Source organism: Maniola hyperantus, chromosome 18, assembly GCF_902806685.2.
Source record: "Maniola hyperantus chromosome 18, iAphHyp1.2, whole genome shotgun sequence".
NCBI classification, from domain to species: domain Eukaryota; kingdom Metazoa; phylum Arthropoda; class Insecta; order Lepidoptera; family Nymphalidae; genus Maniola; species Maniola hyperantus.
This window is the reverse complement of record NC_048553.1, coordinates 2,073,381-2,089,806: the sequence shown is the minus strand read 5'-3', so window position 1 is coordinate 2,089,806 and position 16,426 is coordinate 2,073,381. Positions and strand designations below refer to the sequence as shown.

The following is a 16,426-nucleotide window of genomic DNA, read 5'->3' as shown; positions in this document are numbered from 1 at the left end:
CGTACATCCGATCGCATCGGTGCCAATGCTAACGCATAAACTCTGGACCTTCCCGCCGACCTCTGGCGATCGGGTATGGCGCAGATAATGACCGATCACGACCCTACGTGATCGCCCGTGCCAATGAGGCGATAACACGTATTACTGAGGCAAAGGTGAATAATTGTTATGCAATGGCCGAGTAAACCCGGTGGATTTCATTCAGTACGCTCGTTGGGACCTTCCTTGAAAGATTCTAGACGATTCCTTTTGAGTGAAGCCACGCTACATGTCCTTCCCCGGGATGTAAGCTATCTCTGTACCAAATTTAAAGGCTAGCAAACAGACAGACAGATAGACAGACACACTTTCTCATTTATAATATTAGTATGGATTTATTTATACCTACTAACTGTGCTTTTTTCTTTTGCAGCAAAACTCGACAAGTGTCCAATATGTCGAAGCGTAATAACCAGCTACTTCTGCATTCGCAACGAAGAAGAACCGATGGAGTTAAAGCAGCAGTTCCCGTTGAACCGCCGGCTCCTAAACCTGTTCCACTACCATTAGCAGTCAGACACGACTAGTAGTCAGAACGCATAACTGAGCACGTGACACGAGACGTGACGCGAGAGCTCGTGATTCGTCAACTTGTGACAACTGGCACCCCTCCCGCATAGCAGGAACCTCCTATACAGCAGCCATATCTTATTGTCAGAGACAATGTCAAATTTTGCGGGACCCCAAAATATTTCATATGGCATAAATTAGAACACTATTGAGGGATTTGAGGAATTGGACCAAAATATCTCAAGGTCCTTTAATACAATTTTTCAGATAAAATTAGCCCGTATTTACATTTAACTTGCAGGCACACTTGCTAATCTAACTTTAGATGTAGGATTCGAATGCGTTTCCATACTAAATGCCGCGCCCGCTAGCAGATGATGCATATGAACATGCACTTATGCCGAAATGTAATTAAAATCAGAATGTTTTAGATAGAAAGAATGAGACATTCTTAGGACCTAAAGGGGATTGGTCCCTGAGGCCTAAACGCAGTAATCTTAAGAAGGCTTCGATCGTTAATGTACAAGATATACTGTAAGTCGTCAAAAAGAATTCGTGAAAAATTGGGTCATCAACCAGAATTGCGATTATTTTGCCGCTATACGATTTAAATTTTTTTAAACAACCAAAAGGTTATAAAGTTTAAATTCATCATCGTCAACCAATAGACGTCCATTGTTGGATATAGGTCTCGTGTAGGGACTTCCACATTCCACGGTTTTGGGCCGCCCAAATCCAGCGACAGCGACTCGTCACCATTTAGTGAGAGATCTTCTAACTTTGCGCTTTCTGGTGCAAGGTCGCCATTCTAGCACCTTCGGACCCCAACGTCTATCGGTTTTTCGAACTATATGCCCCGCACATTGCCATTTCAGCTACGCAACCCGCTCAGCTATGTCGACATGCTTATCATGTTCGCCTCTGGTTCTCCTACGGATCTCCTCATTTCTGATTTGATCACATATAGAAACTCCAAGCCATCTCCATCGTCCGCTGAGTGACTGTGGCTTTGTTATGACGATGATGTTTCAACTTTAAAGTAGTTTAAAGGAAAATGTATTTTTGCCAGTTTTTTTTTAAATAGATAGCGAGCAGTCGGGTCACTTGATGTTAAGTGATTACCGCCGCCCATGAAAATTTGCAACACCAGAGGAACAACCATTTCCGGCCTTTTAGATATGTTGGTCCGCCCCTTGAATAACCCCATGTTGTAATCTAGTGGGAACACCGACGATGGGAGTTGGTATAAACATGTAACAATATAAACCCGATGAGGAAACTTTTTAACCGACTTCCAAAAAGGAGGAGGTTTTCCATGCGGTGTATGAGTCTGTAACGTATATCTTGTACATTAATGATCGAAGTATGAAGGCATAAAAGACAGTGTTTTTTTTTTGGAAAAAAAATAGTGTGTTTGGATGGCATCCTGTAGTTATTTACTACAAAATAATGTTTAGTTTTGACCTTTGAGTATAAATTTTTAATTAGATTTATATATATGACCTAATTTTGTAAAGTAACTTTTGGCGGACATAGTTTTTGATTGACTGTGACATGATTTTGAAAAAATGATTTTTATGACGACCTCCATATTGCAGCAGTATGTGTAACTTATAAATGGGAGGAACCGGGTTCGATTCCCGGCAGGGCCAATTAGAGAATTAATGATTTGTAAATTGGCTCTGGTAAGGTCTAGTAGGCTTCGTCCGTGACTAGTTACCAATTTCCACCCTGTCGCAGTCTAGTTAATTACAACGTATTACTGTATGTTTGCAATGCCGCGTAAAAATCGATTATGGGGGGGCACGACTTTTATCGATGTACTAAGCTCTCGCTAATAAAGCGAAGTCGTGGCTCCTCATTTTACTTTGCTTGTTAGAGAAAATAAATTGTTCTCATTAACTGCTAACTAGTCTTCTTTGCTTTTAATTTTTAGGTTGTTTTTAATTATTTTGTATTTTGAAAAAATGCGAAATCATTAATGGTAAAAAAAATATTATTTAAACGACTAGATTTTATTTCATTGCTTACGTTCCTAAAATTAATATGCTACATTTATTATACTGTAATTCTTGATTAACCTGAGTGCATATGAATACATTTTACTTTGCATTATAGTTTTACTTAGGTACACTTTCATAAAACGAAAAGATAACATTGAATTATTTTATTTGGAAAGTTTTGGAGTTGCGAGAAAGTATTCGCAAATTTATCAAAATTGTTAACATATCAAGAAAATTATTTTGTTGTGTAAAAATATGATTTTATTGCAAAAATATTATTTGATTATTTTGTGCACTCTGCGTTATCGATACTGTTATGTTATTTAATTTTACTTTATTTTTTATAATTAATTAATAGACTAACTCCCGAATACTTAACGTCTCCCAATTTTTGAGCACACCTCATGTATTGACAGTTATTTCGCATTTTGTTAATACAGTGTGCTTATGAGATTTTATTTTGTTAGAATTCGAGCGTAAAACACAATAACCTCAGAGCGAAATGGTCCGAAATATCCATAATTTAAAGTTAAAAACTCAGTACCACCGATATTAATGTATGTATGGTCGAACTTGAGCTTTAAAACAAGGCATTAAAGTACATTTTACTTTAACGCTGAAGTGTTTCTAATTCTATCAACTTGGTGGGACGTATAATCTTATACCAAGACTTCAGCTCAGAATCACACATTGTGGCTAATTCTTTTGTTAATCTCTAAACAAAATTGACAGATCTAAACCTAGTGCCATCCTTTTCCTCAACGAGCATTATGAAAGGGACAGGAATAGATTTAGAACTGTCAGTTTAGACTTTATAAATTGTGTGCAACAGAATTAACTTCATTGTATAGGTGTTATTATTTGAGATGTCCTTAAATATAAGGAAGCGATTTGAGTATTCAATCGTAAATTATCCTATTTATTTGTATTTCAAACTAATAGAGAGAGAGCCAGCGCGTGCGAGACTTTCGCTGTTTTATAAAAGCTGAAAGTTTATCTGCGTGTTGTCCCCAACACTGAGAGGAACGATCAGCGACTATGAAGTTTGGATGATGGTGGACCAGACCCTGCCAGACGCCCTTAAACTTTAATAAATTGTTAAACTTTAAGGGCGTTTGGCAGGGGGTTGCCACGTGTCTGGCAATGCATGACGTAATTTCTAATACTATTCCGAAGAAAATATTTAAAAAATTGGAGTTAATACTTTGACGTAAGATTTTTTACATCTTTACCTGTTATCTCCCAAAGCCACTATGATCCAAACTTCATTGTCGCTGATCGTTTCTCCCAGTGTTGGGGACAATACGCAGAGAAACTTTCACATTTTATAAAATAACGAAGGTCTGGCGCGCGCTGGCTCAGTCCATAAGTACTACTACTAGTAATAACAACAAAAATAAGTTTAAATCAATTAAGCGTGTGGGTGCAATGTATGCAACTGTGATATTGAAATGCTTTGTGAATTTGCTATAATTGTAAATAAATAATGTGTAATTAAGATTTTATGAAGCCTAGGATCACACTGACAATTTATTCTTATTGTCATATTATGAAAAGTTTGTTTTATGAGCCTAGTACACATTAGCCAAATGCGCTCGGCGAATGTGTGGGTGACACATACACATAAATAATTTATAAACATACACGATAAATGCTTTCAAGATACTACGAACGATATTATGTACATCTCTCTTTCAATCCGCTCTCCATTTCGCTTCATCCTCATTGGCAACCCCATACGTTATACACTTATGGGGCTGCCAATGAGTGTGAACATACATATCGCGGGCTTCAAACCATAGGGGCGTATAAACAAGATACTCTAAAAACACATTATTAGGTAAACTATTTTTAAGAAAATAGTGAAATACTTTTTGACTTTGTATGCGATAGAAATTTTCGATCCTCGTAAAATTCAAAGAAAGCAAGAGTACTACGGGCACGCCTCTATGGCTTGATATTAACAACAATACACAATGACCCAATGTATTCGGCAAACGCCGGCCCACAAATAAACGTTACTTGCGAATTGCGCCTAGATCTGCTCTCTAACTGCTCTCTCTCTGCTGCTGAGATGCTCGTAAAAAATCCAAATAAATCAGCGAACCGATCGCCGCGCCGCGGCATATGGCCCAGTACAAGTTCGCCGAGTGCGTTTGGTTAATATGTACTAAGCTGTTTACAAGAATCGCAAACATACTGACATGGTCGTGTATCGATGAATCGAGGCGGCTATTTGACCTCTGGTCATTTGACTGTCCGTGCGTTTCAACCTTTAGCATTCTAGGCTTAACCGTAGATGAGAAATTTCGGCCGGAATATCGACCGGTAAAAACGACTGGTTTATAAAATTCCGGCGCGATAATATAGGCTTCTTCCTGCACTAGACAGTAGATAACGCATCATTATGTATTCTATTCAGTAATAATTATTAATATTATGAAATCGCGTGCTTAGTACGAGATTTTACATCGCACCAACGAAGACAGAATTCGAGTTTCGAAACAATAACGTCAGAGTAAAATGGATCTAAAGGTTAAGGATTTAACGTCAAAAATTCAGTACCACTGATTTTAAGTTCTCCGCGCTGGTTTGTAGAAGTATAGTCGAAAAGCGAACTTGATATTTAAAACAGGGCAGTAAAGGTTCATTTTACGTAAAGACGCTAAAGTGTTTCGACGCTCGAATTCTATCAACGTGAGATGTAAATATTATTAAGGTGGAAACATAATATGCGATGCTATTCGAAAGATGATAAAAAGAAAATTAAAGTAACTCTACGGCAGACATCAAAACATCTAGTTAAGAGTGAGGTCACACGATGCGTTGCGTTGACGGTGCGGCGCCTGAGCGATGCCGCTGCGGCATCCTACATAGAAATTACTGTGCCATGTTACACGAGATGTTACGACGTCGTGCGGCGCCGCGACTTGGGACTAGCTAGAGAGACAAAGCGGGGAGGCGTGGTGCGGTAAACGCCATACTTTCTGCCGGAGCGGTAACGCAGTACTCGTGTGGCACCCAATGCTCAAATCCACAGCACCGGAAACACATCCTGTGACCTCAGTATTATATAACTGAAATCTCGACACTGGCTGAGAAAAAACTGATAACCCTGATGAAAAGAGCTGTTAACGGCTCAACATATTTTCATCTCGGCGGCCATTTTCTGTACAAATTATGTATGAACGCTTCCGTTCGAAAAAAATATGAGTTACTCTCAACTCTTAAGCAACATCTCATGTCGTGGCTAAAGAAGCTTTTAGGTTACTTGAAAAATCACATTCAAATAGCGCTTAACGCTACCATGCCATAGACAGACAGAAAAGCAAAGTTTTTTCACCAGGGCTTAAAAACGTCGCGTCGTGTAGTATGTTTCCACCCACATACCTTTATTAAAAGATTACGAGTTCACATCTGCCTTCAAACAACAATGTGTCATGATCATGGGTCTTCCAATTCAGTGAAAAATACAACAAACAAAATATACCACAGATATTTTTTATAAAATTGACAAATATTTTGGATAAAATATGAAATAACAAACCTGACATGTGATTTTAGTTTTAAAAATTATTCAGTTTATTTGCCATCCCTTGAAAAATGTAAAAAGTTAATGTTCGTTATACTATACCGTCCAATATTTCATTATCATTTCGGTTTCGATTTCCTAGATAAACCAGAGGTCTAGATATCTGTGCCCTGAGAGTACATTTTCAAGTTGAAAAAAAAATCACGTGAAAATGTCGTAATGTGCAAAGGCACTTACATTTTATCAGTAGGGTTACTTAAACTCTAGCAAATTACAGTAATTTCAAAACAAGTAATCCTATCTGAACACGAGGCGTATGGCTGCGCAGTGTACAAAAACAGGTTTCAGCGAGGCTTGTGTGTCCTTGGCTGTACCTGCGCAAACCGTTTCCGTTTGGACTACTTGTTTTGCAAACACTTTAATGTTTGCATTGCTTAAAATAAGCCCTACCTCTCATTGATTTCGGCCTAACGTAGGTTACTCCGCGATAATTGTTTACTCATTGTTTAATACTTATCACTATTTACGTATAAATAATAAAAGGGACCGTAAAATGCACTCAAAATATATCTAACATCATACATAAGTAGACAATAGTACCTACTTAATTGAAAAATCTGAAATGTTAAGCCGGCTCCCGACACGTCGAGAATATCCAAGTAGAAATGAGAACGTGATTTGGATGGTTTATTCGAAAGTGCTTTTATGTTAGATACAAAATACTCCAGGAAAATGAAACGAACTAAGTCGCATCTGCTAAGAAAATCTCTAAAAGCTGGATTTTGGTGTGAACCTTGGATTTGATACTGTTGTTTTAAACAAAGTGCCGAAACTGCCTATCGATCCGCAGGCCGCTAAATTTTTTTCTTTAGATCAAGAAACACCAAAAAGGGCTTTTCGTGAAAATTTCAGTAATGGTCACTTTTACAGAAAAATCAAGTTATTAATTTGTGGCTTAAGAAATTTTACTTAGATAAAGGCATGAGGGTTCAAACTCATGTAAATCTGTCACTTTGGCGCTCATCAGTTTTTTAACAGTGTGCGGGTACCTAGTTTCGTCCGACTTCTCGGATATTCTCGGCGCGAACCTGGAGCAGGCTTTAAAGATTAAAAATTGTAAGCCTTATAATAGACGACGTAAAAGAGGCTCATATTGTCTTGAATATAAGTAACTGAAGCTGAATTGTATGGTACAATACGTGGAAATTAAATGTTACGTCACAATAGAGGCTAAAGGAGTACGTAGTGGATGTATATTTTTGTCTAGATTATTGTAACGAATATTTGTAAATAAACATTTGCCAAAGTAATCGATTGTTTTTAATATTGGGTAATGTATGGTCCTTCGAACCGGATCAGACAGACTGTTTGACCTACGGCCGAATACTGACCTATACATTCTTATATTCTTCTGTGTCTCTATACATTCTTTGTATGGATAAAATTATCAAAAATAAGTCCTTAAACAGGTTCAATATTACTTTTGTTTGTAACTTTAATTTTGTCTTTTTTAATATCGTATTTTCGGAATATTTAATACCTATTCTGAAAAAAAAACTTAGTAGGTTAATGGAATATAATGTTTAGTTAAGTGCTGATTTTCCTATAGCCTCAGAATCTGTGCCAGTGCCAGTTTGAGAAATTGTGACATTTTGTCAGATTCTTACAACAACAAAAAATACCAGGGTTTAAATAACCCTCAGTTAAAAATGTGGCAATTAAAATTAAAACAGGAATAGGTAGTGTTTAAAAAAATCCAAAAAACCCAAAGCAAATCTAATTCATTTATTTTCCTTAAAATAATAAATTTAAAACTACCCCCCAACCTTTTCTTTTTCCCTGTCAGCATATAGCTGCGAGTTTTTGACAGCTGAATACAGATTAAAAAGCAAATGTAAAGCTTGTATCCTGTCATTTAACGTGTCACCTTGGACGGGGATGTCAAATAGAGCACAGACTAAATCTACGTATTGTGATAGAGTGCAGTCTATGTTGGCGGGGGGGAAGCCGACCTCGTTGAGAGTATCCTCCATTGTCTCTGGCCATTCTTCCATCAGGATGTCTATGTCTGGCATTTTGCTAAGAAAAAAGTTTCACTTTAGTTCTAGTTTACACAAACCCTGTATGAAGATTCCTCTCTGAATGGTACTCATTACAAATTACTATCATGTTGACCCCTTTTGATAAAGTAAATAATAGTCATCATCATTCATCATCATCAACCCATTGCCAACTCATTACTGAGCACGAGTTTCCTCTCAGGATGAGAAGTCTACCACGCTGGCTAAATGCAAATGGGCAAACAAACGATGATGGAAAACATTGCGAGGAAACCTGCACGCTCAAGAGTTCTCCATAATGTACTCAAAGGTGTGTGAAGTCTGCCAATCCGCACTTGGTAGACTTATGACCAAACCCTTCTCTCTCTGAGAGAAGACTCGTTCTCATTAGTGAGCCAGCGATGGGCTGATGATGATGATGATGATGACTAAGTAAATTAACAAAAACACTCAGCGCTTGAAACCCTCGAGTTTTAAAATAGGTAAATTTCCAGTTTTCCGCCATCAGAATGTCTCACTATAAAGTGTAGACATATACGCATATAACTATGAATCATTATAACAACAATATGATAAAATCTACGCACTTTCTCCAGCTTATTCAAACATTATAATAGGTAATTATAATATTACGCCGTACAATCCGCTAATGAAGGAAATTAGAGTGTAAACTTCATGGCACTGTCATTGTCAAGCGCGGGAATACATAAGACTCCTTATCTTATCTACTTACCATTTCTTTTTTCCACTTTTAATTTTATTATTATTCATAACTGCCACTTATAAAAAATATTCAATTAATAGTAGGAACAATGGTACCTACTATCATCATCATCATCATGATCAACCCATCACCGGCTCACTACAGAGCACGGGTCTCCTCTCAGAGTGAGAAGGGTTTTGGCCATAGTCTGCCACGCTGGCCATGTGCGGATTGGTAGACTTCACACACCTTTGAGAACATTATGGAGAACTCTCAGGCATGCAGGTTTCCTCACGATGTTTTCCTTCACCGTTAAAGCAAGTGATATTTAATTAATTAAAACGCATATAACTCCGAAAAGTTAGAGGGATCGAACCTCCGACCTCCGATTAGAAGGCGGACGTCCTAACCACTAGGCTATCACAGCTTTCCTACTATAGTCAGTACAAAATGACGCCTCATACACCATTTTAACTTTATGGGTTTCAACTGTCATGTCAAAAGTACGGTTCCCACCTTTGAAATAAGGACTAAAATCGTACTTTTGAAATTTGACACACAAAGTTAAAATGGCGCTTGAGGGGTTAAATTGTACGCGTCATATATATCTTAGTTGTAAGTATCTACCTATTCAATGGTCCCAAACTAAGCTGGGATAGCAATAAGTAGGTAGTTGCTTCAAGTAGGTTTTAGTTTACGAGTACATTGAACTCTATATTCCCTCATTTTCATAGCCCGATGGGACGAGAAATAAGTTTTACCATGAATATGTGAAGGTAGGCGGTGGTTTCGCCATGTGCAGCTCGCTTACGTCCTTGATCCATCGCTCAATGGCCTTGGGACTCTTCTCGGCGTGGTCGATCTTCCTGGTCAACTGAGAAAGAACCAGTTTTTTGAATCATTATCATGATCAACCCATCACCGGCTCACTACAGAGCACAGGTCTCCTCCCAGAGTGAAAAGGGTTTTGGCCATGTGCAGATTGGCAGACTTCACACACCTTTGAGAACATTATGGAGAACTCTCAGGCATGCCGGTTTCCTCACGATGTTTTCCTTCACCCTTAAAGCAAGTGATATTTTATGTTGTGATGTGTTTAGTTTTTTGAATAGATAGATTTTATTACGTAGAAAAAATAATTTATAAAAAATCGGTCAAGTGCGAGTCGGACTCGCACACGAAGGGTTCCGTATCATCGCTCAAGAAATAACACTTTAATTTACATGGCGGCCATTTTGAAATTGTTACTATTTGGTATTATAGTGGCAATAGAAATATACATTCTGTGAAAATTTCAACTATCTACCTATTACGGTTCACAAGATACATCCCACTGACAGACAGACAAACGGATGGGCGGACGAACACGACGAACGACGGACGGCTTAGTAATAGTCCCGTTGGCACCCTTCGGGTACGGAACTCTCAAAACAGGTGTACCTAGTCGGAAATGGAACCTGATCCTGATCCCTCGTATTTAGGAGACAACAGGCATTGCTTCGCACCGTTGCGCCAGTAAGGTCATGGAGTAGGTTACTACCTTTAGTACTTACCTACCAGAGGCCGCGCTCACTTGAGCACGTGGTCCGAGAAAAAATATAGCGACGTTCCCTCGGGCCTCGACGGCACTCTCGTGACTATTATCTTCTAAATATATAAAAGGAAAAGGTGACTGAGTGACTGATATATCAACGCACAACTCAAACTACTGGACGGATCGGGCTGAAATTTAGTATGCAGATAGCTATTATGACGCAGACATCCGCTAAGAAAGAATTTTTGAAAATACAACCCCTAAGGGGGTAAAATAGGGGCTTGAAATTTATGTAGTCCATGCGGATGAAATCGCGGGAATAAGCTAGTCTCTTATAAGAGAGAGAGATAAGAGAAGAAATTTTATTTACACAATAGAAAGAGAGTCGTTAATTAATTTTAGGCCGCAACGTAGGTACTAATACAGCTTACTGGATTAGATAGTTGGACAGTGGACTAGACTAGAGTATTATAAAATCGTTATTAGATGCTTAGAAGTGCTTACAATTCTACACACAATAAAATGGCGTGAAGCTGATAAAGTCTGATATATTTGATCACGACCCAGTGTTTAAATCCGGCCATCCCTGACCTACTTTGAGATGAATATCGCATATCATTTTGATGTAGTAAAATATAGCTTAGCCCTCTGTCCCTGCGTTGTACCTATTCCTAATGGTTGGACCAATTTCAATTAATCATTAGTTAGTAAGTATACCTACCTACCAATGCTGAGAATTTTTTAAGGTAATAATGTAGTAGGCTCCTATCAGATTCTTGACACACGACTCGACTAAGGGTGAGATCTATAGAGCGCACTCTGACTTAGCTTAGACTTAAGATAGAGTTAAAACGAGACAGAGCTATATCCCTCACATAAATCTGTCTCGTTTTAACTCGATCTTAAGTCTGAGCAAAGTCAAAGTGCGCTCTATATAGATTATAGATCTCAGTCTAGTCTCGAGATCTATAGAGCGCACTCTGACTTTGCTTAGACCTAAGACAGAGTTAATTTGAGACAAAGCTATATCTCTCACATAAATCTATCTCGTTTTAACTCAATCTTAAGTATGAGCAAAGTCAAAGTGCGCTTTATAGATCTCAGTATAAGAGTTTGGGATGTCGATTCGAGTGTCGATATTTAGTAGTCTCGCAAGTATCTATACCTATTAACTTACCACAGTGGACTTAGCGCTGCTGGTCTTGGATAGAGCTCTCAGCTGCAAGTGCAGCAAGGCTGAATCGCTTTGCTCGGCTGACGGCTCGTCTAGAACTGTTAAGCCTGAAAACAAACGATTCATCCCAATCTTTAAAAAACCGGCCAAGTGCGAGTCAGGCTCGCGCAACGAGGGCTTTTTTCGACATTTTGCGCGATAATTCAAAAACTATGATGCATAAAAATAAATAAAAATCTGTTTTAAAATGCACAGGTGAAGCTCTTCCATATGGTACCCCACTTGATATAGCTATCTTACTTCGAAAATTGAAAATACTAATTATTAGTTCATGACCACAAATGATTTTTTTTGTGTGATGTAACCACAAATACAAGGTTTTTAGATTTTCCCGTAATGTCTGCTATAATACCTACCTACCTGCCAAAATTCATGATTCTAGGTCAACAGGAAGTACGCTGTAGGTTTCTTGACAGACCAACAGACAGACAACAAAGTGATCCTATAAGGGTTCCGTTTTTCCTTTTGAGGTACGGAACCCTTAAAAAATAAGAGATCATGATGATGAATGATAATGAAACTTTGACGTCTACCGTTATTTATTAAATGCCTCGCAAAGCCAGTCTTTGTCTTGAAGAACGGTTAGACATGGCACAGTAGTTTGGCCAGATGATCTAGTGTAATCATTAATCAACAATCAATGTGCATAAATCTGTCATGAAGGGTCAGTTGCATATCTGACGGTTGAAGTGACGTTTCAGTCACCGTTAAACTTTGATCAACATAAAATAAGCAAATAGAGTTGCACAAGTCAATAAGTATTCACTATTCTTGGTTGAATTCAAAATTTTAGTCCAAATTTAGCAAACCCTGACTGTGCAACCCATTTTGCTTTTGTTTGATGTTCATGTCAGTGAGACCACGAGCGCAGCGAGCGCGAGTATTTACCTACTAAAAATTTCATAAGATCAATGACCTACCAAGGTTGTCAATGTGTTCGAGAGCCTGCTCGGCGAGCGGCGCGGCGCGCAGCGTGGCGGGCGGCGTGCTGACTTTGAGGAACGCGTCCGTATCGCCCACGGCTGGCACGAACTCCGGCACGAAAGGAGATAGCTTCAGCTGGATGTCGATCTTCTGCGGCGTGTACCTCAAACATTCAATATTATCCATACCTATTAATATTATAAATCGAAAGTGTGTCTGTCTGTCAGTCTGCTGGCTTTTCACAGCCGATCTAAGAATGAAAGCAACTTACAACGATCTTACTAGATGGCACCACGGGTATCTTCAATCACTTACTATGAAGTCTGAATCACGCTATTGCAGTTAAGTTAATCCTAGAAGCCTATAGTTCCAACTTCCAATATAGAACAGTCGGACCAGTTGGGCCCCGAGCTTGACCCTCGGAGGAAGAGTTTCCTATTGTTACGGTCGAACTCACAACATACTGCTTCCGTACATCTCTCTTGGCTCTTCCAATGACGTGCCATAGTCGTAATTCTTTCTACCAACTAAAAACTAAAACTATACGAGGCGTGAGGATTTCAAAGCCTGTTCTGAGAAGCCCACAACGATCTTCTGGGAACGGACTCACTTCATGATGTACTGGAACACGTTCTCCATCTCGGCGGGCACCTTCAGGTCGTGGTAGGCCTTGGGGTCGTAGGCGCCGTCGGGCAGCGGCACGGCGCCGCGCCGCCGCGCGCTGCTCGCAGCCAGCGGCTCCACGCGCTCCACGATGTCCAGCCCTGCCTCCGCACTGTCCGTGTCTACACATCATAGTTACACTTGATTGTTGTGTGCGCCGTGTCAGCAGTGTGTGCCAACTTTACTATGCTGCAGGGTATGCAGCGCACACGGCACACGCAGCGCCTCCGAAGAGCATGCGTAGCAATCGCGACGCTCTTAAAGACCACAAGCGAAATATTGTTGTACCTACCTATTGGCTATTGCTTATATCACATTAATATTATAAACGCAAAAGTTTGTGTGTATGTATGTGCGTATATGTGTGTGTGTTTGTTACTCTTTCACGCAAAACTACTGGACGGATTTGGCTGGATTAACACATTAGGCTACTTTATATCTCGCAAAATTAATGGGTTCCCACGGGAAAAGAAACCCTTATCCACGCGAACGAAGTCGCGGGCATCAGCTAGTCATTTATATTTGTACTTATCTACCATTTGTATCAAAATTTCCGATCACTGGTGGTAATAATATAAAGTAGGTACCTATGTATTTCATTTTGATCGCGCACCTACCAGAGGGCAAGGAGGTATACCTACCTAGGACCTAGGTATATTGATTGCTCATTGCAGTTTGCATCCAGACGCTACATGGGCTAGAGCCAACCCTGGTGTACAACGTCAGACTTCGTTAAACTAGCAAACCGATTTCTATATTTTATAAACTGTAGTGATTTTGTAATAGTTGTTTTTACAACCCTCCACCTCCCATGGCGCCACCAACCTCTCGATTTTATGGGCCGAACCGCGGGGCGCCCATTCGGTACTTGCTCTTGGCGTTTACCGCTATACCGCGGTTAGTGCAGTATAGAATGATTCTAGCCGATGAACTTATGAAGATGGTAGGGAAAGTGGATGGGTGAAGAAGGCAGCCGGGCGTGGTGGCCATAGTCATCTATGTGGCCTGTCCCAGTAGATGCATGCAGGAAAATGCATGAGTAGGGTTTAAACAATATTAAAAGTAGATGTTAATAATTTAATTAGTAACCTGAATTAGAAGAATCACGGTTTTTACTCGACTGCCTCGACACATCGCTATTTCCTTTTGGTTCCTGCTTGGGCTCTTCCTCATGATCAGACTTTCTATCTGGAGACTGGAAATTAAAGATTTGATTACAATTTTGTATTCCTTTGCGGAGAGTAGGTAATAGTAACCTACTCTATCTGAGCAGAATATAATCATGACTCATGTATCTACCTTCCTTAAGTATGATGTCTAATGATTATTATACCTAGCAACGACAGAAATATTTTGTCGATGGCGATTGGGCGACGGTGGGCTCACCATCCTTTACCAATCGATACGTAAGTAGACCTAACTAGGTACTTAGCTATTTATCTGAGAAGAAACTATACACACCTGTTTTTAGAGTGGCGTAGTTTTGCGTAACAAAATATTGGCACTCATATTGGTCATATAAATAACTCCAAGATTAATTTGTAAATTGAACTCTACATTGTAACTACTAGATTAGTGAAACACATTCTTTTTTATAATCAGAGCTGACCACCATTACTGCCGAGTAATGGTGGTCAACGCAAGGCGGACCATTAGGTACCACACGAGCATTACCTACTGATTGGAGAAAGAAATGATTAAGGAAGGCTAAGGGAGGGCTATTAGCCGGTAGGAGTCCGTTACCAACCGATTCGGATGTCCATGAGGATTTCCCCTCCAACGAAAAAAGGTTCAATATATCCCACCTGATCTTCCTCAGAAAGATTCCCAAACTTCTCAACTTCAGATTCACTTTCGCTCTCAGAATCGAAGTCGTGTCTTGCCGTGTGTCTCACAGGTGGGTTGAACTTCGCCATGGCGGCCTTCACAGCTTCCTCGTCAGACGTCGGTGGACTCTCTATTTCTCTAGCGTTCACCTCCACGGTTTCGTCATACATCCCCTGGGATACGCCAGAAATGTCCTGTCTTGTGAACGACAGCGTTTGACAGTGCTTGTGGTGTTTGTCACCGGTTGCCATGGCAACTGGGGCCCACCCCTCAGTTAACCCTTCGGATATCAACGACCTCTATGTAGGGCTATCAGCATAAACTGTGATTACTAGTATAGTACGCGACATGTCAAGATGGCAATTGGGGTATGAGACGGGGGGACGCCCGGCACACCCGAACGTCACCCGCGCTATCCGGGTTAGCGCGGGGGTCCCCACCCTGATTGCCATCTCAACCTGTCGCGACTATAGCGCACAAAACGGGTCATTCCGACAAAAAAAATTGAGGATGCAACAACATAGGTATTATTCCCATGGAGTCCCATGTCATACTAATTTTGATGGCTTCATAGAACACAATTTTTGTTTGAAATAAGGTAATAATTTCGTTGAATATGAGACGATTCGGATGTCACGTTGGATTAGCAAGTGCTTTGGAAGTGCATCGTCGGAAGTGGGCGGTTTCTTTGTAACTCCTCGCCAGTCGCCTGGTACTGAGAGGCACGGGGCCTCGCGTGTGGTGGTGACATACCTACTTACACGGCTTTGTACATTAAGTCTAGCTATGATGGGGCTAGGTTACATACCTAACTACGTACTTATCAGTATGTAGGGTACGTAGGTAAGGAAGTAAGAACACGGAAACGTTTATAAGTAGATTAGTGGTAACAATATTACTTCTTCTTAGGGCACGCACTTCTAATTTTTCGGAGTTATTTGCGTTTTAGCTATTAAATACCACTAGCTTTAACAGTGAAGTAAAACATCGCGGGGAAACCTAAATGCCTGAGAGTTCTCAAAAGGTGAAGTCTGCTAATCCACACTTGTCCAGCGTGGTGGACTATGTGATATGTCCAAGCTCTTCTGAGAGAAGACCCGTGAGCCGGCGATGGGTTGATCTTGATGATATTTTTTTTTTCTAAGTTGCATGGTTGCACGAAATGAAAAACTTCTTTTGTCAAAACTATTTATTATGTTAAAATTAAAATATACAATAACGTCTAATTTCTAAAACATAAATATCTGAGTCAACTAATTCGAGTGGGTTTACCGGGATCACTGTTTGCATATTACTTAACTGTATAGGGATACAGTAGTACGAGTTTGTAGTTTTTAAAAACGAAATTCAAGATCGAGATCCTCCAAACAGTCAGAACGAAAAACAAAATCCCAGTA

General features: G+C 39.8%; 2 protein-coding genes across 2 annotated transcripts in view; one reads left to right on the top strand and one right to left on the bottom strand.

The window, feature by feature from the left end:
- The window catches only part of LOC117990765 (cell growth regulator with RING finger domain protein 1-like), a 47,242-nt gene extending 39,848 nt beyond the window's left edge, over positions 1-7,394 (top strand). The window contains exon 7 of the mRNA XM_034978262.2: positions 413-7,394. Within this exon, the coding sequence (XP_034834153.1) occupies positions 413-549 (137 nt within the window). The 3' untranslated portion in view covers positions 550-7,394. The remainder of the gene's footprint in view (positions 1-412) is intronic.
- A 466-nt stretch (positions 7,395-7,860) lies between these two features.
- IFT46 (intraflagellar transport 46) lies at positions 7,861-15,255 on the bottom strand. Its single transcript, XM_034978260.2, has 7 exons — positions 15,008-15,255; positions 14,292-14,397; positions 13,150-13,324; positions 12,536-12,702; positions 11,559-11,662; positions 9,609-9,721; positions 7,861-8,163 (listed from the first exon to the last, which is right to left on the bottom strand). The coding sequence occupies exons 1-7, from the start codon at positions 15,197-15,199 to the stop codon at positions 7,899-7,901; spliced, it is 1,122 nt and encodes a 373-aa protein (XP_034834151.1). The 5' UTR covers positions 15,200-15,255; the 3' UTR covers positions 7,861-7,898.
- Between the last annotated feature and the right edge of the window lie 1,171 nt (positions 15,256-16,426).

Excerpts from the sequence above, each read along its gene's own strand:
- IFT46 (XM_034978260.2), bottom strand. The coding sequence starts at position 15,199 with ATGTATGACGAAACCGTGGAGGTGAACGCTAGAGAAATAGAGAGTCCA. Across the intron at positions 12,703-13,149 it reads GTGTTCCAGTACATCATGAA|GTACACGCCGCAGAAGATCG; the intron begins GTGAGTCCGTTC and ends TGAATGTTTGAG. Across the intron at positions 8,164-9,608 it reads CCTACCTTCACATATTCATG|CAAAATGCCAGACATAGACA; the intron begins GTAAAACTTATT and ends CTTTTTTCTTAG.